The sequence below is a fragment of the Microtus oregoni genome, unplaced genomic scaffold (assembly GCF_018167655.1).
Source record: "Microtus oregoni isolate MIOR12 unplaced genomic scaffold, Mior012 000054F_ref0000373, whole genome shotgun sequence".
Taxonomy (NCBI): domain Eukaryota; kingdom Metazoa; phylum Chordata; class Mammalia; order Rodentia; family Cricetidae; genus Microtus; species Microtus oregoni.
The window spans coordinates 3,133,711-3,157,210 of NW_024543830.1; the positions used below are offsets into that span (position 1 = coordinate 3,133,711).

The 23,500-nt window shown below is 41.4% G+C and overlaps 1 protein-coding gene across 1 annotated transcript in view; it reads right to left on the minus strand.

The window, feature by feature from the left end:
* The window catches only part of LOC121437932 (vacuolar protein sorting-associated protein 45), a 64,022-nt gene that overhangs the window by 10,924 nt on the left and 29,598 nt on the right, over positions 1-23,500 (minus strand). The window contains exon 14 of the mRNA XM_041638070.1: positions 10,537-10,668. Within this exon, the coding sequence (XP_041494004.1) occupies positions 10,537-10,668 (132 nt within the window). The remainder of the gene's footprint in view (positions 1-10,536; positions 10,669-23,500) is intronic.

Below are 23,500 nucleotides of genomic sequence, written 5' to 3' on the forward strand. Positions count from 1 at the left end.
ACCTAATCAGAGAAGACTTTAAAGAAACACGTCCTGTGACTACAGCAGGCCTGCTCATCAGAATCCTGCTTCATTATGGCCAGAAATTCACTCTAAATATAATAGCAGACAAGCCACGCAGTGGTGGCGCACACCTATAATCCCAGCACTCTTACAGGAGAAATTGCTTAAGGAAGAGATACTTAACCGGCCATGCTGCTGCACATCTGTAATGCCAGCAGTTGAGAGGCTGAGTGAGGCAGGGGAACTGTTGTTTGAGGTTAGCTTAGAGAAGAGAGTGAGACCCTGTCTCAAGAAGACAAAAATGAATACACAATCAAACAAAAATGTTTTTGTTTAAAAAAAAAAGCATAGTGGGTCCCTGATAATTTTGCTGCGGTAATAAACCATTATTATTATTATTATTATTATTATTTTTCCAAGACAGGGTTTCTCTGTGAAGCCCTGGCTGTCCTGGAACTTGCTCTGTAGACCAGACTGGTCTTGAACTCATAGAGATCCACCTGCCTCTGCTTCCCTAGTGCCAGGATGTGCTGCCACCACCCAGCATAAGTCATTATTTTTAATATGGTTCCCTCTTGGTTATTTGTGTCTGAGCTGCCACGGTAGCAGCAGCTAATGGCTCCTGTCTGGAAAACTTAAAAAAAAAAGAAAAACCCAGACAAAGGCCACTTAAATGATACATTTGAATGGCAACATGAATTTTACATTGAACTAACATAACTTCTGTTTAAGCCCTAAAGGAGACCGCCAGGCAGGATGGCATACATCCTGTACTGGGGAGGCATAGGTAGGAGAGTCATTCTCAAGGTACAGAGTGACCCCCAGGTTGTTTCATGAAAATGGTGGGGGGTGTGGTGACACATATATTTCCAGATACCTTCTGGCTTAAAATGAAGAAACTTACTCAAGGCCCTGTGTTAAAAACCAAGCCAAACTAGTAACAAAACCCCAAAGACCAGAGATACACACAGGGACACACTATTTCTCAAGGATGTGCAGGGGCTGGTCTAATTCTCAGCACTGCCCATGCTCCAAAGCAGCAGAACACAAACAAAAAGATTCCAGTCACCAAAGATTATGTTAATCCCGGAAATGCCTGAGGGGCTGGGGTCACAGGTGTGTGCCACCATGCCTGACATTTCTATGGTTTGCCAGTGTTGTTCACACTAAGATTTAATTTCAATTTACAGAAGACAGTTATTAAATTTGCCATGAGAAGGGTAATGGAGCCTGTAATTTTTTTAAAAAGCAGATCAATCTTGACCCATGTACATTAGGTAGCTCCCTCTAGATCCTAAACCGTGGTGATTTACGCATGCTGTAGTAAGTGGCATTTCTAAGATTCATCTGCAGAATAAATCTGTGGTAAGCTTAGATTTTATTTAAGATGGCAAAGATAAGGGAAACCGAGTGACCTGTATCCACAGAAATTCCACAAGAATTATTTCCCAGTCTGTCTCGACATACTGCGCTCACAAGACACAGGATGTGACTTCCTGTTTACCGGGGCACTCTATTTCAGATCCTTGGGAGGCAGTCCATACCATCTCTTCCACCATTCTAAGTATAACAGGAGGGCACTCATTATGGCATATCTAAAAGTAGACTTCTTTCCAATCTCCATAATTTCCCAAAACAATACCGTGCTGCAGAGCTCCTAGGACCACGGCTGCACATGTCATTTGGTCCTGTGGGCTTCTCTTAAGTAACCCATGCAGCTCACCACGGATAACGACAACCCTCAGAACTGAACCCTAACAATTTACAGATTCTCCCCATACTAAAGTCTGCATTGCACACTCACGAACGGTACTGTCTGTACCTATAATGTTGTTTCCCTCATAAAATACTAGCATCTCTCTGAGGGAGAGTCTGGGAGTGTCCCCTCCCTATGCCCCCTAAATGCTATGCATAGGCTCTGCCCCCAGGCGGCATCCCCAGCCCTCAGAGTCAATGGTTTAAGAGATGGAAAGTCAGTGGGCCATATACTCAGCTATTCTTGAGGCTGAGGCAGGAGGATTGCTTGAACCCAGGAGTTTAGGACCAATCTGAGAATACAGTGAGACCTGACTGGAAAGAAAACAACAACAGAAGGAGCAGTGGATTATTTAACAATTTAGTGGTGCCTAGGTATTGCTCATCATGAGGATCAAGCCTTTCCATTGAAAGCTGAATTCTTTATAAAAATTCCAATTACTTAACTCTTTGTAAGAATAGCCTTTGAGAGTCCAATAATGATAATTTCTTTTTTATTATTAATGATATATTTTACTATTTACTGGTTGCAGGCTATATATCTATAAGAGCAAACTATAAAGATCTAATATTGGATAATTACAAATCATAAACACTAATATTTCCCTTCTTAGTTTGGCAGTTGTCATAGCAAGTCTCTCCTCCTAAAAGTGTCATTGGTCAGGAGCCAGTAAACAATCCTGTCCAAGATTTTTGCCCTTCTGTTTCTAAGCTCTATGTAAATGTTGAGCCTGTTATCAGTCAGACAAGGGAATAACAAAGTTAGCTGCAGTCAGGCAGGTCTAGAGGATTTTTCTCTTCTCTTATTAGTTCTTTGAGAATTTCATGCACTATATTTTAATCATACTCATCCTCCCTCTCCTAACTTGTCTCAGATACACCCTTTTTCCCTTCCCACACCTTCACATCAAGGCCAAATTGTGCTGCCCAAATATTCTTGGTTGGATAGCCTTCCACTGGAGTGGGGTTGACTTATCAGGGCCACACTCTTAAAAATTGACCCTTCCTCTTCTAGCAGCCAAAAATCGCCAACATGACCACTGGTGTAATAGTGGCATAGATGTTACAGGAGTAGCCAATCACTTTCTGATTAGTTTTAAGTCCTGCTCTACAAGACACCACTGGGGGCTCTTATTTCTTGATTTCACACACACAAAAGATCATTTGCTTAGTAACTGACACTATCTTATGAAAAATTTAAATTAGTTTTTCTTTTTTTTGTACAGTAAAGTGAAATTTTATTCAAAGTACTATAGTCAAACATCTAAAAATATGCATTTTTATTTACATTTGGTAAGACTATTTTACTAGGATGTGCATATATAATTCTTTGTAATTTTACTTATCTTTAAGATGAGATGTAGATGTTTAATTTTACACTTCTGATATTTCAAGTTAAAGGGAAGGTGCCATTTTCTTAGGTCATGTAGCTATACAGACTCAGTAGAAATAAAACTCCCAGAAAGAACATTTAAAGTGTTTAAAGGTCGTATTTTGAACACTGAGATTAGAATATATTAAAGGCAAAAGATTATCTTAATATACTTAGAGAACTTATTTGAATCAAGAAGATAAAACACTACATGGCTGCCAGCAAGCACTAACAAAACCCTTTTTACCTAGATTTTGAAGTATTAGGAACAATACATGATCAGAGACATTTGAGAGATACTTATGAGAGAATTGCACATGGGCTCTGACTTCTAATCTCAATCTCTCGGTCTTTGTCTCTCTTGTTAATGAACTGCTCTGATGATGGTATATGCCAGGATTAATGGCTATACATAAAATACTCAGTATTGTCCCTAGCATACGGGATATGTAGGATTAATGGCTATACATAAAATACTCAGTATTGTCCCAAGCATACGGGATATGTAGGATTAATGGACATACATAAAATACTCAGTATTGTCCCAAGCATACGGGATATGTAGGATTAATGGACATACATAAAATACTCAGTATTGTCCCTAGCATACGGGATATGTAGGATTAATGGACATACATAAAATACTCAGTATTGTCCCTAGCATATGGGATATGTAGGATTAATGGACATACATAAAATACTCAGTATTGTCCCTAGCATACGGATATGTAGGATTAATGGATATACATAAAATACTCAGTATTGTCCCTAGCATACAGGATGTGCTCAGTAATTAAATGCATCATTGTTTTTATCAGCAGCAAAGGAGAAACCTAAACGAAATGATTGTGACAGTTACTTCTATGTCAAAAACTATTCAAGTTTACCTCATTAGCCACAGAACTAGGTATCAAACTTGTTAATCATTTTTGGATGCAAGGCTACCTTTCAAAATAATATCATCTAAAAATTTGAAAATGAAATATAATGTCATAACTATTTTATATACTCCTCAGAACCTAACTGTTAATTCACGGACATTTCCATTCCTGCACTTAAGGCACAATATATAAAGTAAAGATTCTCTTACAACAAAACACATAGAAAGGCAAGAGAAAATTACAAGCATACTTAAGCACGTATCTTTTTTTTTTTTTTTTTTGGTTTTTCAAGACAGGGTTTCTTTGTGGTTTTGGAGCCTGTCCTGGAACTAGCTCTTGTAGACCAGGCTGGTCTCGAACTCACAGAGATCCGCCTGCCTCTGCCTCCCGAGTGCTGGGATTAAAGGCGTGCGCCACCACTGCCCGGCCAGCATGTATCTAAATGCTTAAAAAGCAAGAGGAGATGGGGTGGTTACTCTTCCCTTTAGTTCCTGTACTCGGGAAGCAGAAACAGGGGGACAGGGATAATGGTGAGGTTCTGTTCCAATAAATAAATAAATAGGAGGAAACTGAAAAGTAATCAGACATCAGATGGAGAGAGTGTGAGCCAGACAGGTGATATGCCAGCATTCTGAAACAAGATCACGGCTACACATTAGTATGTATGTTTTTATAATATGTAATATTTATGTATAAATGCTACACAAGGGCATGGGCAGGAAGAAAGCTTCTGTGAGAAACGGAATTAGAATGGAGGCTTGAAAGTTCTGTGTCCACAAATGGTAACCGGGATGCACTTCAGATTACAGAAGGACTTAATTCCTAACTGCATTCTAAAATTTATCCTTGTACCCATATATGGATGTATACACACACACATTCATACACACACATATGTAACAACAGCAATTGAAGAAAAAGGAGGTCATTAATTTGAGAGGGTGTAGGGTGCATGGGAGGGAGGGGCTGAAGGGAAGAAGGAGAAGTCATATAAATTTTAATTTAAAAAATTACAGGACTTGAATGAAACTAAGGACTTGAAAGCATGAGAAGGAAGACATTAGCAAAAGGCAAATTTGAAAAAGAAACAAACATAACTTAAAGTATAACATACTATTCTAAATTAAAATTCAAGGGAGACAGTAAACACAGAGTCCACAGAGCTACAGAGAGAGTGCCTGTGCTGGAATACTGATCTGAAAAATTCATACAGAAGAAAGCAACAGAGGTAAGAGACACTGAAAAACAGAGGCTAAGAGGCATGAGGGTCCAACACATACCTTGCGGGAGTTCCAGAAGGACAGACCACAGAGGGTGAAAGAAGAAATATGACTAGAATTTTTCCAGAAATTATGCCAAACATAAAGTTTATAAAAAGTAACATATGTAAGAATATTTACATGCAGAATATTAAAACTAGAAAACCTAAGATAAAAAAGGATAATCTTTTAAAAGAATCAGAAGAAGCCAGGTGGTTGTGGCACACTCCTTTAATCCCCTAACTCAAGAGGCAGAGCCAGGTGGATCTCTGAGTTTGAAGCCAGCCTGGTCTACAGAGTGAGTTCCAGGACAGCCAGAGCTACACATAGAGACCCTGTCTTGGTGGTGGTGGTGGGGAACAGGGGAAGAAGCAGAAGATTGTCTTCAAATGAAAAACAATTAACAATCATAGTGAGAAAAGATTTTTTCTGTTTTTGACTCGGTCTCTCTATATGTTGTCCTAAAACTGGCCTGAAACTGGCTCTGTAGACCAGGCTGGTCTCAAACTCACAGAAATCCACTTGCCTCTACCTCAGAGGTGCTAGGATTAAAGGAATGTGCCACAGCTGGGCGGTGGTGGCGCACACCTTTAATCCCAGTACTTGGGAGGCAGAGGCAGGTGGATCTCTTTGAATTCAAGACCAGCCTGGTCTACAAAGGCTAGTTACAGGACAGTTAGGGCTGTTACACATAGAAACTCTGTATTGAAAAACTGGGGAAGAAAAGGAGTGTGCCAGCATGTCCAACCTGAAAGACTATTTGTTGAAAGAAAGAAGTGAAAACAGTCCTACTGACTTTTAAATGCTGGACAAAAACTATCATCCTTGGAATCCTTTTTAAATTAAGAACTCCCCCTCTCTTTCTAGAAAGATTCATTCTTTGCTGTGGGATAATGCTCTTGTACACTGTAAAGATTTGTCACTTGTATTGCTTTAATAAAACACTGATTGGCCAGTAGCCAGGCAGGAAGTATAGGCTGGTCAACCAGACTAGGAGAATTCTGGGAAGAGGAAAGGCAGAGATGCAGTTGCAAGCCAGTCACAGAAGAAGCAAGATGAAAATGCCTTACTGAGAAAAGGTAACAAGCCACGTAGCTAAACATGGATAAGAATTATGGGTTAATTTCAGTTGTACGAGCTAGTTAGAAATAAGCCCGAGCAAAAGGCCAACCAATTTATAATCAATATAAGCCTCTGTGTGTTTATTTGGGACTGAATGGCTGTTGCGGGACCAGGCAGGGCAGAAACTCTGCCCATAATTCTTTTCTTTTTTTAATAATTTATTTTTTAAGTGCATTGGTGTTTTTCCTGCATATGTATGTGTGAAGATGTCACATCCACTGGAACTGGAGTTACAGACAGTTGTGAACTCCACATGGGTGCTGGGAATTAAATTCAGGTCCTTTGGAAGGGTAACCAGGGCTCTTAACCACTGAGCCATCTCTGTTGTCCTGTTTACAATTCTTATTTTTATTTGTATGTATGTTGGCCCTCAAAAGTCAGAAGAGGTTGTTGGATCTCCTGGAGCTGGAGTTATAAATAGTTATGAGTCACCTGCTGTAGGTTCTGGGATCTGAACCTGGGTCTTCTGGAAACACAGCAAGTACTGCTGAACCATCTCTCCATTCCTCAGCCCAGAATTCTAAATTGAGCTGAAGTAACACATTTTTAGCCATATCAAGGTGACTGGCAAAAGGAAGAAGGGTGTTTCCTAGTTAAAAGAAAACTGTATCAAAGAGAAGGCCAGAATGAAAGAAGCAAACTAGAGGAAGAAGAGGGACAAGTCTGTAGGTAAATCTATTTGGGAGGAATGTTGAGTCAAACTGATCAGTTTGGGCCTATGGGAATGGGGCGGAGCTCTATGGGAGCAGGGTGGAGCTCTATGGGAGCAGGGCGGAGCTCTATGGGAGCAGGGCGGAGCTCTATGGGAGCAGGGCAGAGCTCTATGGGAATGAGGTATGGCTCTATGAAATCAGGGTGTCGTTCTATGGGTGGGGTGCAGTTCAGTGGTAGAGTGCTTATAACACAAGGCCCTAAAACGTTTAGTCTCTATATTTATTTTTTTCATTTATCTTCTTTTAAAAATTTTTATTTCGTTTTTGATACAAGGTCTCATTCTTTAGTCCTTTTGGTCTGAACCTGCAGACCAGGATGGCCTTGAACTCACAGAGATTTGCCTGCCTCTGTTTCTCAAGTGATTAAAAGTGTGTGCCGCCACGCCTGGATAACAAGTATCTTTTATGATTAGGCAAAATCAATTTATGGCAACAGAAATTCCACAAGCAGTGAGTGATGACGTGCAGAGGGTTGTGAGCAGGGGCACGAGGGGCCTTTCTGAAGACCCTAGTCACAGGGGTGTAGTTAGTGTGATATTTCACTGTGATGACTCTTCTGTATGTAATGACATGCATGTGGCACTATAGAAAGATGTCTTTGTCCCCATTCTTGGCACGGAGCTCCTGCAACCCTTGCATTTCCTGAGTGCTCTGTTTCATGAAGCTATTCTTACGGCCTCGGCCCATGGTCAGAGGCTTGGAACTGGCAGTATGTGCTCCAGCCTTGGGGACACGGCGAGTGTCGCAGTCACTGACGGGCAGTAACTTAGTCATGCCCACAGAATGGAACCCCACCAACTCCTCTAACGCCGAGGTTCAAACATCTCTCAGGTTGCTGAGTGCAGTGTACTCACGGTGCCCACTCCCCTCGCCCTGCACTTTAGTAAATGTGAGTGGAGTGGTTTCCCGAGCTCGCATACAGCTCTAACAAGCTACCACACCTAGAGGGCTGTGGCTGGCCTCTAAGTGGGCAGTCCTATGAGACTGGGCCTCAGTTCGTGAGTCTAAGCTAGGTGGACAGACACCAGCAGAACTGAGGGAGCTGTTCAGCATCCGGCCAGCTAGCGCCCAGAGGAGCAGAATAGAGGAAAATATAAAACACTGTATGACTGCTGTAAAAGTCCACCATGCGGTTTAAACCAAAACAAAATTCTGATAGATTACCTACTTACTTATTTATTTTTTGTTTTTTGTTCTTGAGACAGGGTTTCTCTGTATAGCTTAAAATTATGAGACATTATTAAGATACAAGTTTAAACATGAGTTCTAAAAGTAATGAGAAATGTTAGCATTTATAAACTTAGTTGGGAAAGAACTTTCTAAGCATAACATCAAAGGCAAAAATCACTAGTAGCTTAATTGCACAAAAAATTAAAAGAGTAACTAACTATAAGGGAGGCTAGCATCCTGGAATTGGCACAGAACACACCCAGATACCAAAGTCTCAGCACAAAGAAGATTTATTACCCAGGAGGGGAAGGGATGGAGGTGGGGCAGGGAGTGTGACTGCAAAGGCAGCAGAAGCAGCAAGCACTAGCAAGCTAGCAAGAAAAAACAGGCTTGTTTTGTTTTCAGGAGTAGGTTTTTAAGGAGAAAAAGAGGGTAGCCTATTCTAGGGTAAAATGGTAAGTCCTCATTGGACACATTAGCCAAATAATGAATTTTGATTGTTGGACTTGGTGTTTTGTCTCAGGAATGAATCAGTGGACAAATAAGGGAACGGACCTTGGTGGCTAACTCTAGGAATGTAGTCTAACATCTTAGCAAGGCAGAGAAAGGTAAAAGGCAAAACCTGTGGGCGCCATGTCTGCCAGGCTGGGGCCGTGCTTGCCATGCTCTGGCCTGCTGGTGCCCTTCTGTAACAACTACAGTGTAGTCCTGGAACTTTGTTTTTGAAGACAGGGTTTTTCTATGTAACAGCCCTGGCTGTCTTGGAACTCACTCTGTAGACCAGGCTGGCCTCGAACTCACAGAGATCTGCCTGCCTCTGCCTCCCAAGTGCTGGGACTAAAGGCGTGCGACACCACCACCCGGCTTAATGTTCTTAATTATACATACAGAAAGTTTAAGAAGGTTAAGGAAAATAAAAAGAATACCTTTTGGTTAAGTGGGCAAGGACATTAACTTGCAATTTACACACACTAAAAAATGTGTGTGTCAGCATGTTCTGGACACTAACATAAAGAGTTAAGAGAAAACTACAGCTAAAACCCAGGCAGCACTGGGCGGTGGAGGTGCACAGCTTTAATTCCAGCACTCTGGAGGCAGAGGCAGGGGTCTTTGTGAATTTGAGGCCAGCCTGATCTATAGAGCGGAGTCCAAGAAAACCGGGGCGACACAGAGAAATGATTTTGAAAACAAAGACAACAAAAATCCAAGCATCCCTGTCTTTCAAAAATCTGTCAATGGACAATGATGTTATAATGATAACAATAAAAACTAACAGTATTTATATCAAACTAGAACAGACAGGTTTAAAGCAGAATTGCAATGGGGCCTTTTCACACAGACTTGGAAGAAATGTCATAAGGAAATCAGATTAAGTGGTTGGGCTGTGGGGCTTTTCCTTCTCTGTATACTTTCTGAACTAAACAATAACAAAACCCAAAAAACCTTTCAGAGTATATGTACATTACTTCCATAAGAAAGGCAAAATTACATTTAAAAATAAAAAATGATATTCAATGAAAGAACATGTAAGTATTTTTCATGACTCCAGCTACCTAAACCCAAGTCTCAGCACAGACCCTCTCAGGCCCACCGCCAAATCCAACCGTCCTGCCCTACTTCTCGAGGAGTCTTTCTCCCCTTCCCGCCAAGTTAGCTTTTCTAAAACAATATAAGTTTCCTGTAATTTTGCTAGTTAAAACCTCAATATTTCCATTTTCTTACATAAGAAAAATTCTTCAGCTCCACAGCCCAGCCCTCCACACTCATGGTAGAGAATCCAACTGTTCACTTTGCTACACACATTCCGGATCGCAGGCCCTGAGTCTGTGCACGCTGCCTACAGCCCCTGGAGTGAGTGGTCAGCAGAGCATGCTCTCTCTTCCTATACTCAGGCTTTATTTGAGGCCCTGCTTGTACGTTCTCTTCGTTATGAGACATTTGAAGAATCTATAGTTCTTTTCTCTCTCTCCAGTGTCTTACTTCCTTGCTTCTGTTCTGTATTTCCTGATAGATAGGACTTGAGATAGACTCTTTGCTTGTCTTTGTAGTCTTCTCCCTAATACACACTGAACAAAGCCAACAAAACAGACACACACAATGCCAGGTTCAGCCATTTCCAAGGTGCCTGTCTGGTTGGTTGTTAGCAGTCCAGAGTGGCTGGCGCCTCACAATCAGTTGGTCAACAGTCTTCCCAAGACACAGGGACGTTGCACATAGCCCCTGGGATAGGAAGAGAGCTGTAGGACCGAGACAGGCTTTACCTTTTGGTGTTGTGTATCGTTGTCCCTCCCAGAACGATCCTCACTCCAGGAGTGGTGCGGTTCAGGTTATAAACTGTCAGCGCCTCTTCATAGGTGGCTCCTCCAATAACAAACACGATGATATCCTGAGGCCTGTGATGATGAAGACAGAGAATATCACAGGCTAAGACATAAAAAGGAGGCAAAGATTTGTTATTATATACACAGTTTCAATTTCTAAGTCCCCTTCCCCCGTTTTTTGGTGAAGGAAGCAGAATTAAAGCAGAATAAAGGGTTTAAAAAAAGTTTTAATTATCTCAAATTGGCAGGAAACAGAAGGAAATGCTGAATAGTGATTTGCTTTCTCCTTATGAGCGGATGTCTTATTTCTGTGCTGGGGGTTTCAGAATAGCACAATGGTGTTTGCTGGAACCAAATGCAAAAATATTCTTTTATATTCAAGAGTCTACAGAGTGCTGTATTGCAATGCTCTCAACAAGAGTCTACAGAGTGCTTACTGCAATGCTCTCAACAAGAGTCCACAGAGTGCTTACTGCAATGCTCTCAACAAGAGTCTACAGAGTGCTTACTGCAATGCTCTCAACAAGAGTCTACAGAGTGCTTACTGCAATGCTCTCAACAAGAGTCTACAGAGTGCTTACTGCAATGCTCTTAACAAGCAGCATTCACGCCTGCACCACAGTCTCCTTCAAACACAGCCCTGTGTCGAGCACTGAGTCACAGTGCTGTTTACTGTGGCCCCTGTCAAGGACTCTGAGCACCCTGTAAGATCACAGTTATACTGGGGTGCCCTATACTGTGATGATTACATAAAAGAACAGGACATAAGCTGGAGAGACGGCTCAGAGATTGAGAGCGCTGGCTGCTCTTCCAGAGGTCCTGAGTCACAGCAACCACATGGTGGCTGACAACCATCGAGAATGGGATCTGATGCCCCTCTGGGATAAAGGCATATGTGCAGATAGAACATTCATATACATAACATAAATAAATAAATAAAATTAAAAATACTGGACACATAAATTAACAATGTAATCCACTTCTGTATTCTTTGGCAATAACAAGTATACAGCTGGACACTGGTTTAATCTGGATGGCACTAAGTTGTTTCAAAATGGCTTCATCATAAAAGAAAACACTTCCTATCAGCTCTTTTGGCAGGCATAACAACATATTTTCAGTTATTAAAGTTTGTCTTTTCTTTTTTGTGTGCCATCAAAAGAAGAGAAAATTAACCATGCAAGCAATTGTGTTACAGCACTTTATTTAAAAACCACATCAAGCAGAAGAATCCATTTTGGAAGTCAGGGCTCCAAACCAAATAGTTAGGATACACATGCTTATGTGTAGACTATGGAAAAACACGGTGTATATTTCCTCTTTGGGTTTCCTTGTATCTTTCTAAAATACCTTTAAACAAGCAAACCAAGACAGAAGTTGTTCTTATAGGACTTCATGGAAACAGAAGCCGATGTGTAGCTATTGCAATAAGTTCAGATAGTCTCTAATTACAGAAACTCTCCATTGGACAGTATGCAAGTTTGAAGATATGAAGAGGTAGTTATTTTGCAGTTAAGTAGTTGGAGGACCAATTATGACACTTTTATGGGACTTGAGACATAAAATCTTGCCTTTAAGACACTAAATTTACTAAATTTCTTTATGATTTTATTTAATTATATGCACAGATGTTTGGGCTGCATAGATGTCTGTGCCCATGGAGGCAGAAGAAGATGTCAGATCCTCTGGAACTGGACTTACAGACAGCTGTGAGCCATCATATGGGTGCTGGGAATTGAACCCAGGTCCTCTGGAGGAGCAGCCAGTGCTCTTAACTGCTGGGCCATCTCTCCTGGCACTAAATTCACCTACTAAAATAAACTTCATTTAAAACTCCAGCCAGAGGCTGGGGCTATCCCAGCATGTACAAGCTCTGGGTTCTATTCTTAACACCATAAACACACAGAAACCACCTGGCCTAGCAATGTGTCGACCTGCAGTGCACTGCACACACTTGAAAAGGTCTTACGAGTTCTTATTTGTAAGATACATCTTTGACGTTATGTGTGGTAGTGCCTGTGGGGCATACTGGTACTTGGGAGGTATAGGAATCTGGAGAATCTAGTCTATGTAGTGATTCCAGGTCAACCAGGCTCTATAGTGAGACAGTGTTTAAAACAAATCAGAGCCAAGGAGACTGGGTCACTGGGCCAAAGTGCCTGTCACCAAGCTGGAGGCCTAGGTTCAATACCCAGAACCTAAGAAGAAGAGAAGCCTCCTGCAAGTTGTCCTCTGAACCCTGTACATGTGTGTACGTACACACACACACACACACACAAATTTAAATGCCAACCAACCAAACAGTAACAGTTAAAGACATTTGAAGTAGATAAAGGCAAGTACACAGCAGAAACACAAACGTGCTGGAGACACTTCTCCTCACTCTGACTCTTTAGCTGTGCCATCCCGGACTCTAGTGTGTCCACTCCCCAGCATTCCTACAGAGGTGACCACTGGTGCTCATCTGTGTGTGCCCCCACGTGGCATTTTGAAGCACAAACACAAAGCATTCCGTATACACTCTTCTGTGCCTGTATGTGTGTGGACAAATGCACTCCGGTACCCATAAAACATGTATGTGGCTGTCAGAGGACAACTTGCAGGAACCACTTCTCTCCTTCCACTTCTGGGATCTGGGGAATTCAACTCAGGTCATCAGGTCTGGCAGCAGATTCCTTTGCCATCTTGTAGTCCCCACATTGTACAGGTGCTGTTTTCGTGGGGGACCCAGGTTCCCAGAACCTACACAGTGGCTCACAATCATTGCAACTCCAGTTACAGAGGATCCAGCATCCTCTTCTGGCCTCACGTGGGCACCAGGCACACATGAAGTGCACGTAATACAGGCAAACACTCATACATATTAAAAACATCTAATCATTTTTAAAAATTTAGAAATTGGGCATGAAGGTGCACGCCTTTAATCCAGCACTTGGGAGGCAGAGGTGGGCAGATCTCTGTGAGTTCGAGATTAATCTGGTAAACATACCAAGTTCTATGCTAGCAAAAGCTTCACAGTAAGACACTGTCTCAAATGTATTATTATTTTTGTGAGAAAGCTCTCCAAGTCATTTCACATATGCCATCACACCAACAATCCAGTAGAGTGCCTGCTCTCCCATGTGTCAGGACCATGCATTTCAAAGTTGCTGTCCCTTTAAATGTGCAGGTGACAAAGCAGAATCTCATGCTGACTTCTGATGTGATCTGGCCATTTCATCATAAGCGAATTTCAGGGAGTAACTTCTGTTGCCGGAGTGGGACACATTGCTAATCCACATAACCATCCTTCAGTCTCTGTCTTCACCTGAAACAGCATCTGACAAGCTGCTTGCCTGCTTTTTCTGGGTAAACGTCAAGGGTGTTATGTTCTCCTGTTTTCCCCCCTGCTCTATTAGTGGCCATTTTTTCCTCTTCCTGGGTAGCTCTGTTTCACCTCCCTAAGTTTTCAAAGAGATACCCAGAGTCTAGCCGCTTGGCCACTTTATAGACTACACTCACTGTGGCTGTTTGAAAGAAAATGGTGCCCAAAGGTGCACTACTAGGAGGCATGGCCTTGTTGGAGGAAATGTGTCACTGTGGGGGTGGGTTTGAGGTCTCCTTTGCGCAAGCTTCCCACTTCGGAGTGACAGTCAGTTGACTTCCTGTTGCCTGCAAAATGTAGAACTCTCAGCTATTCCTCCAGCACCACATCTGCCTGCATGCAGCCATGCCCCTCATCATGATGATAGTGAACTGAACCTCTGAAACTGTAAGTGAGCCTCTTCAATTAAAGTTTTACTTTATAAGAGTTGCCATGGTAGCTTGGAGGTGGTGGCACGTGCGTTTAATCCCAGCACTCAGGAGGCAGAAACACGAGGATCTCTGTGAGTTCAAGGCCAACCTAGTCTTCAAAGCGAGTTCTGGGACAGCCAGGACTGTTACACAGAGAAACCCTGTCTCAAAACAAAACAAAACAAAACAAAAAGAGTTGCCACGGTCATGGTGTCTCTTCACAGCAATAAAAACTCTAAGACAGGGCTGGAGAGATGGCTCAGCGGTTAAGAGCATTGCCTGCTCTTCCAAAGGTCCTGAGTTCAATTCCCGGCAACCACATGGTAGCTCACAACCACCTGTAATGGGGTCTGGTGCCCTCTTCTGGCCTGCAGGCATACACACAGACAGAATATTGTATACATAATAAGTAAATAAATAAATATTTTAAAAAAAAACAAAAAACAAACTCTAAGACACCCCTCCCCTCATATTCTTCAAATATGGTGATTTAAATTAATGCAATTAAATTAAAATTTCATTTCTTCAGCAGCATTAGCTGCATGCAGCAAGTGGCTCTGCCCACTATGGTTTGAGGGTGTCCCCCAAGGGTTAACACACTGAAATGTAATCCCCTTGTGAGACATTAGGAGGGCATACTCTGACTACAGCGGCTAGAGGCTGTGGACTAGCTAAGTTCAGGGCCCGCAGGACTCTGAGGGATGAAAGGAGAGACAGAGCAGAGGGTGAGATATCATTGTCTCAGAAAATGAGATTTCCTGGGCAGTGCTCCTCGTGGTGAAGGACAACCCTGAGGCCCATCAAGCAGCTGGGTTTGGATAAACAAACAGCGGTGGATTGCACAGATTATTAAGAAGGACAGCCTGCCTGTCTGCAGGGAGTACAGTGATTATCTCAGTGACTGGTGAGGGGAGTCAGATCGGAACGCTTGTGTTCTGAGCTCCTGATCTGGTAAATCAGAAAAGCCACCAAGCAGGCAAAGAAAGCGCCCTGGGGAATGGTGTTGGTACCTGTAGCTGCCCTATATGTAGGTTATGCAAAATATAAGGGTAGCGCCTAGCTGTGGGGCCAGAGAGATGGCTCAGCAGTTACGAGTGCTTTCTACACAACCATGAGGATCAGGGCTTGAATCTCAGGATACAATGTCTCATACAGGCATTGTGACCCCAGTTCTGAACCACGCAGAGACAGAAGGAGCACTGGGGCTTGCTGACTTCCAGCCAGGCCAAGAAAACGTGATCCCTAGATTCAAGAGAAATCTGTCTAAAACGAACAGGCAGAGAGTGTTAGAAGAGGAACCTAACGTTCCCTGATGGCCTCTACATGTGTGCACAGATGTACCTGACCACATGTGCAATACATTCAAGACACAAGAGCATACACACAAATCTTTAAAACAAAACTACCAAAAATCCTAGCTAAAGAGATAAAGTCTTAGAATTTGGTCCAACTGTACACCTAACAAAGATGACTATGTCATATTTGACTATGATATAAAATTAATACAAGTTTTGAGTCTCCTGTTGTTGATTCAATGTGGCTAAGGAACATTTATGAAAAACTTTAAAAACAAATTTTTATAGATTTTATTTTATGGTATATGTATAAATGTTTTGCCTGCAAGTATGTGTAACATTCACGGGCCTGGTCCTGTGGAACTCAGAAGGTTTCAGATCCCCTGGAATTTGAGTTATGGATGGCTATGAGCCACCATCTGGGTCCTCTGTAAGAGCAACAAGTGCTCTTAATCCCTGAGTCATTTCTCAAGTTCCCAAAGACCTTTTTTAAAGTTTATTTTATGTGTATGAGTGTTTGCCTGCGTGTCTATCTGTGTGCCATGTGCACACCTGGTACTTATGGAGGTCAGAAGAAGGCATCAGATTCCTTGGAACTGGAGTTACAGACAGTTGTAAGGTGCCATGTAGGTGTGGGAATTGAACCTAGGTCATCTGTAAGAACAAGTGTTCTTAACTACCATCTCTTCAGCTCCTTAAAAACTTGTATAAAAGGCTAGAGAGAGTTGGTTCAGTGGTTAAGAGCACTTATTCTTTTTGCAGAGGACTTGGGTTTGGTTCTTAGCATCTACATCAGGTGACTTACAACTGCCTATAACTCCATTTTCAAGGTACTTAAGACACTCTGGCCTCTTCACCAGCACCTGCATGTCCATGGTGACATAAACCCACGCAGGCACATTCACATACACATAAAAATAAATAAATAAATCTTTAAAAAAAAGTCTCTGAAATGGGTGTGATGGCTCACACCTATAATCTCAGCACTTGGGAGTCTGAGGCAGGAGTATTGTTGAGCACTGGAAGCCAGCCAGAGCTACAGAGTGAGACCTTGTCTCAAATAGAAAATTAAAACAAAACTGAAGAGTCTCATAACATTTTTCTTCTTTCTCCTTTTCCCAATGAATTTTAAAAGATGTTCCATGGTGATGCACGCCTTTAATCCCAGCACTCAGGAAGCAGAGGTAGGAGGATCTCTGAGTTTGAGCCTAGCCTGGTCTACAGAGTGAGAATTTCAGCACAGCCAAGACTATACAGAGAAACCTGTCTCAGAAAAAAAAAAGATGTTCCTATGAGACTAGTGGTAAAATATAAAGAAAATCTTTTATACATGATGGAATACACAAGTTCAAGTCAATGTGCATCCTCCTATGCTCTGTAATTCACCATAGCAACCCAAAGCATTAATTAGGCAGTCAGAAATGTTAGAAAACAGCAGCCAGTTCATGCTATATCCAGCTACACAAGGACAAACTAAGAGCCCAATCTGTATCTTATTTTGTTAGAAAAATAAAACATTAGATATAGTATTTCTAGAAACTATTATTTCTACACATGAGCTAATCAGGAAAAGCTTTCCAAATGTAACACTTAACCTACTTTGTGGACCACTACACTTATGCCTAAAGTTTAAAATTTCAAATATACTTAAAGATAGTAAAGTTCTTTTGATATTTTTCTGCAGGGAAAATGGCTTTTATAGAAACAAAGAAGTGATTACAACAAGAGTCTATGAAATGTGTGTCTATCAGAGATAAGCGCAACTGTGTGGAAAGATTTAGCCAGATAGGGAGGATAAATAAGTCCATCTGCAGAATGAAGATCAACCCCCTTTCACGTCCTTATTCTCAAACAGTAACCACCAATTACATAGCTAAGACTAAGAGAATGTAAGTGCTCTGGCTGTGCAAGTCTGCACTACTGCCACAGCCCTGCAACAATGGGAAGGCCGAGACGTTCCATCATGACACCTAAGCCAGGTGAACATCTCCTCAGTGTGATGTACTAGGGCCAAGAAAGTGCCCAGAGATGATACTGGGGCTAAGCCGGAGCAGAGCCAAAGTCCAGAGCAAGTTAATGACAACCAACAACAATCTGAATTATCAACTAAATTTTTCAATGGTAAATTTGGCTTATTTAGTGCTATCTACATGGTTTAATGAATAGTTATTGAATTCTTACTCCTTGTAAAATACTGTTGGATAGTATGAAAACCTTAAAGACTAATTAACTCTTACTTCAATATATGTACAATATCTACTATCTAATACGAGAAGGCTATGTATGATATAATGAACCACTGCCTCAACATACAGAGGTAATAATCAGCAGTTCTCATGTCTTCTTTCATAAACCATGCTATACACACACATTATATACATGTCATGTATATATATATGTATAGTTAAGCATATGCTTACATATACATAGTCATAGCTTACATTTTTTTCCACAAAAGAGGGAATGACACCATCTTGGATTTTCCGTGAATACATCTTAGAGAGTTTTGCATATGCTTCATGAAGAATTAGCCCATTAAAGTAAATTAAATTAATTAATTTAATTAAATTAAGAATTGGGCTTTGGTGGAACAACAGGAAGCTAACAGGAAGATATTGAGTTGAAGGCCAGCCTAGGCTGTGTAGTGATTTCCAGACCAGCCTAATAAGACCTTGTCTGGAAAGAAAGAAAAGAAGGGAGGAAGGGAAGAAGGGAGGGAGGGAGAGAGGGAGGGAAGGAAGGAAGGAAGGAAGGAAGGAAGGAAGGAAGGCGAGAACTCACAGTGCTGAGCTATAACTGAGCTCCAGTCCTCTGTGGTGAGTGTTTAGCTTGTCTCTAGACTGTGCTGTGACAATTCGTGTTCCAGTGAATACCGGGTTTACATGTCTTTGTGTACTTGTGAGTGTATATTTGTTTACAGGATAAATTTTTCAGAATTGGAATTGTTAAGTAGAGTGTTTTTCAAGTGCTCTTCATCCTGCTTCTGCTAGGCAGAGCTTAGAGGTGACATGGAATATCTTCTATACCCTCAACCAGTTTGGACCATTTCTCTACCTCCTCCTTTAAAGTTTCCAAGACTTTAGATGCCTGTAACATGCTGTGCTGCTTCTCCTGACCTTCTTTCCTGGCTGCCCTTACTCTCCAGAGACCTAGCTCTGCTCACCGTCCTCCCCTGTACTCTCTAGAGACCTAGCTCTGCTCACCGTCCTCCCCTGTACTCTCTAGAGACCTAGTTCTGCTCACCGCCCTCCCCTGTACTCTCTAGAGATCTAGCTCTGCTCACCGTCCTCCCCTGTACTCTCTAGAGACCTAGCTCTGCTCACCGTCCTCCCCTGTACTCTCTAGAGACCTAGCTCTGCTCACCGTCCTCCCCTGTACTCTCTAGAGACCTAGCTCTGCTCACCGTCCTCCCCTGTACTCTCTAGAGACCTAGTTCTGCTCACCGTCCTCCCCTGTACTCTCTAGAGACCTAGCTCTGCTCACCGTCCTCCTCTGTATTCTTCTTCTCAACACTTCCAGATACTTTAACACCAGCACGGCTTATCACCTAAATACCTAAGTTACGCCTAGTTTTTCTTCTACTCCTACACCATCCATGTTACAGCCTAAATTTTATTATTACTAACATGTGGGTCACCCATGAAATCATGAATTTAAGATCTCCTTTCTCCAATAATCATCCCTCAATTTAAAACTTACCTATATTAATAGTCATATGCAATAACATTCTGTACTTCCAATTTAACCACCAATGCTTATGTCACTATCCAATCCTTACCTCCTATTTCCACTTTCTAGAATTCTGGTTGGACCCATTTGCCTTCCTCACATTTAACCTTGTATAAGTTAAAAAGTGTCACTGAAAACCAGACAACTAAGCTCACTTGGTATATTTTAAATTAATGTCCACTAATAGGCATGGAAGTTCTACTTAAATTTTTGTAGTAAATTATATTCAAATACATATTCCTATTTCACCTGTTATCCTATACGACTTCCTAATTTAGCATCTAAACTCACTGAAACTTGGCTTCCATATCTTGCTGACATTTGGGGACCACCACCAACCTTCCCACTAAACTGAGAGGGCTTTACTTTTAGTACTTGTTTTTTACATCTCAGAAGACTGGGCATGGCCTACCACGTGCTTGTCTTGAAGACTCCCTCGTCTCTGCTTTGTCGTCTTCTTGTTCTTCTCTTCTTGTTGTTGTTCTTCTTCTTGTTCTTGTTTTTGTTCTTCTTGTTCTTGTTCTTCTTCTTCTGTTTTTATTTTTGCTTTTTTTTTTTTTCAAGACAGGGTTTCTCTCTGTAGCTTTGGAGTATGTCCTGGAACTAGCTCTTGTAGACCAGACCTCGAACTCACAGAGATCCGCCTGCCTCTGCCTTCCAAGTGCTGGGATTAAAGGCGTGCGCCACCACCACCACCGGACCTCTGCTTTGTCTTCTTTTGTTTGGTTCTTGTGGAGTTTCCTAATGGCTCCTGGCCTGTGCTCAGCACTGTATTCTGAGCAATCTTCTTTTCTCTTTCTCCTTTAGAGCTCCTATCTGATCTACATGACCAATGTCTTATCAACTCCCAACTGAGGACAGATATTTTTTGAAGTGAGGTCTTGCTATGGAATCTAGGCAAGCCTTCAACGTTATGTCTTAAGCTCTTTAGTGCTGGGATTACTTGTGTGGGCCACCATACCTAGGAATAGGTGACATTTCTGTTTTTATTATTAAATAGGCACCTCAACAAAATTCTTAATTTCGCCTCAAAACCTGAGCCTCAATCAGCGTACTTTCTTAAATAGATTGCTTCTCCTTCCTTTGTGCCAAGTCACTTTCATGTCTTTTGTGGACTTAAGAACCTCCCTCAGTAGTCTGCTTGCTTCTTCGCTTTTCACTCACAATCAGTCTCTTACAAAATTATCATTTAAACACAATTTGGAGCTGGGAGTAACACAAACCTTTACTCCCAGCAGAAGCTGGCAGACATCGCTGTGAATTTGAGGCCAGTTTGGTCTACACAGCAAGTTACAAACCAGTCAGGACTACACCTATACAGTGAGACTGTCTACAAAAAAAAGTAGCTGTACTTTGTCGCAGGGTTTTATCATGTCTTTCTATATTTACAAAACAAGAAGGAAGCCAGGCGGTAGTGGCACACGCCTTTAATCCCAGCACTTGGGAGGCAGAGGCAGGCGGATCTCTGTGAGTTCGAGACCAGCCTGGTCTACAAGAGCTAGTTCCAGGACAGGCTCTAAAACTACAAAGAAACCCTGTCTCGAAAAACCAAAAAAAAAAAAAAAAAAAAAAAAAAAAAACAAGAAGGAAGTAAAGAAAACCAAACTTTGCCAGTGGCTCCACGCTCCATGTGACCCAGTCCAGTCCCTCCCCATGCACACGACACTCCACCCTGCACTTCTTTCTGGTTTAAAGGCAAGCTCTCCCTTCTCTGAGACCTTTACTTGGGCATTCCCTCTGTTTTGAGTTGTGTTTTCTAATCACTATGTGATTGACTTTTATTTTGTAATTAAAAATCCATTTTGAATGCCACCTCCTTGGCGAGGTTCTGTCTAGTCTAAACTTCCCTGGTCCACAGTTACTTTGCAGCTTGTCCTTCTGTTCTTCCTTTTGCAGCACTTTCGTTTACTCTAAAAGGTACCTTAAGGGTAAGTACGGGTCTTCCTGCTATTTCTACAGCCCTGGTGTCTACAATTCTTAACATACTGAAAGCATTCAATAAACACCTGCTGTACCAAAGAATAAAGCAGCATAATTAACTGTACACACGTTCAGATCACAGTGATAAGAGGAACAGAGGCCAACAGTTAATAAGCACTGTGGGGGAGAGCATCATGTTGAGCTTTGTTTGGCAATGACTCAACACAGGAAGGTTTGCTATGTACACTAATATACTCATCTGGTCCATGGCTTCCTTTTAACAGGAAGTAGCTATTTTTTCATTCAGCAATTCTTTAGTTTTTTATAAGTTACACATTTTTTATCTATGTGTCTGATGAGCATATTCTATGTGTGTGTGGATGCTCAAAGAGGCCAAAGAGAGCATGGGCTCTCCTAGAGCTGGAGCTGAAAGTGGCCGAGTGCTAAGAACCGGAATCCAGTTCTCTAGAAGAGCGGCTCCTACCTGCATCCAGCCATTCTCATATGAAATCTATAAGCACATTCATGGCTTATCAAATTAACTAAAAGCCTCAAGAACAAGGTTTTTCAAAAGCTTCTCAAATAGGTGAGAAATTGGGAGCAGTTTTACATTTTGTTATTAGCGGACACCTGGATCTTAATGCATTGTCCCTGGACACTGTTTAGTGACTGGATCGTACTCCCAGCTACATCTGGTATTAACCTTGTATTTAAAAAAATTCTAGACCACATAGTTTTCTTTTTAAGGAACTAAGGAAAAAAAATACAGTATACAAGAATCATTCACCTAAAATCTCAAACATTTTCTTCTTTCTGAATTTCATTATATCTTTGAAATACTAAACTGCCAATTCAAATAACAGATGAATTATATCAATAGTAAAATTCTTACATCAAATTACCCAATGGATACCAACTGCATATGCTGGGTCCCTTTATGTTATGTGGTCCAATATATGACTATAATTCTTAACTAGTTAGAATTTGTATACATGTAAATTTTAAGTTGGCTTAAGTAAATTGGTCTGGACAAATTTTGTTTTTATTAAAATTAACTAAACACTGGATTAAAGTTCTAACTAAAGAAAGTTATCATTTTTTTTCTTGGGACACATATGGCTTTGCTAATCAGGCCTCTCAGTTTGTGTGCTGGCCACATTTGGCAAAGTCCAATCCTCACCCAAACCAGTAACAACCTGTTCTGGCTGGCAATCAAGTAGCAAATCTATTTTGAGCATTGATGTTTGAAACGCCAAATGACAGATGCCGTAGAGCATAAGAGGAAACTGATATGCTGCTAAAATACAGAACATAGGGAGGGGTCTGAAGGATCTAAAACACCTGTTTCTTCATTGCAAAGCAAGTCAATGATTCAGGCTTGGCAGGGGAGCTCATAGGTAATTCTGGCATGCAAAGTCAGACTCCTCAGCCCGAAACAACACAAGGGGGCAGCACACAACGTCTCAGTGTGATCAGGAACATGATCTAGGTTCCCTGCTTTCTCGGTGACTCTACAACTTATTTACTTATTTCTCTATTTACGTGTGTGTGTGTGTGTGTGTGTGTGTGTGAGAGAGAGAGAGAGAGAGAGAGAGAGAAAGAGAGAGAGAGAGAGAGAGAGAGAGAGAGAGAGAGACAGAGCACACCCACACCATGGAGTGTGTCTCTAGGTCAGAGGACAAGTTTGGGACTCAGTTCTTTCCTTCATCATGTAGGTCCTGATGAATTCAGGTTGTCAGGCTTGGTCAAGCACCCTTACCTGTTGAGCCATCTTTACTGGCTCCTCTAGTTTTGTTTTGTTTTTTTTTTTATCTATTATTTATTGCTATGTGACAAAGGTGATACAGTAAGAAGATCGCAAATTTGCATGACAGAACTAAAGAAATCTTCAGAGTTCAGAGAAAATCTTTGCTAACTCCTTTTAGAAAATACATACATTTAATTCTTAATTTAGTAAATGATTAGCTTCAGTCTCAAAAACTGGTGAAAACCAAACTCTTATATAGGTTGTTACAACATCAAAAAGTTGCTTCTGTAATGTGTGTTCTGAACAGTGAACACAGAAATACTTTATTCGGAGTAACTATGGACATTAAAATTTTTTAAATATTTTAATTTCTGACTACTGGGGAATAAATCCCCATGCATGGTAAACAAGCATACTACCACTGAGTTATGTTCTCATC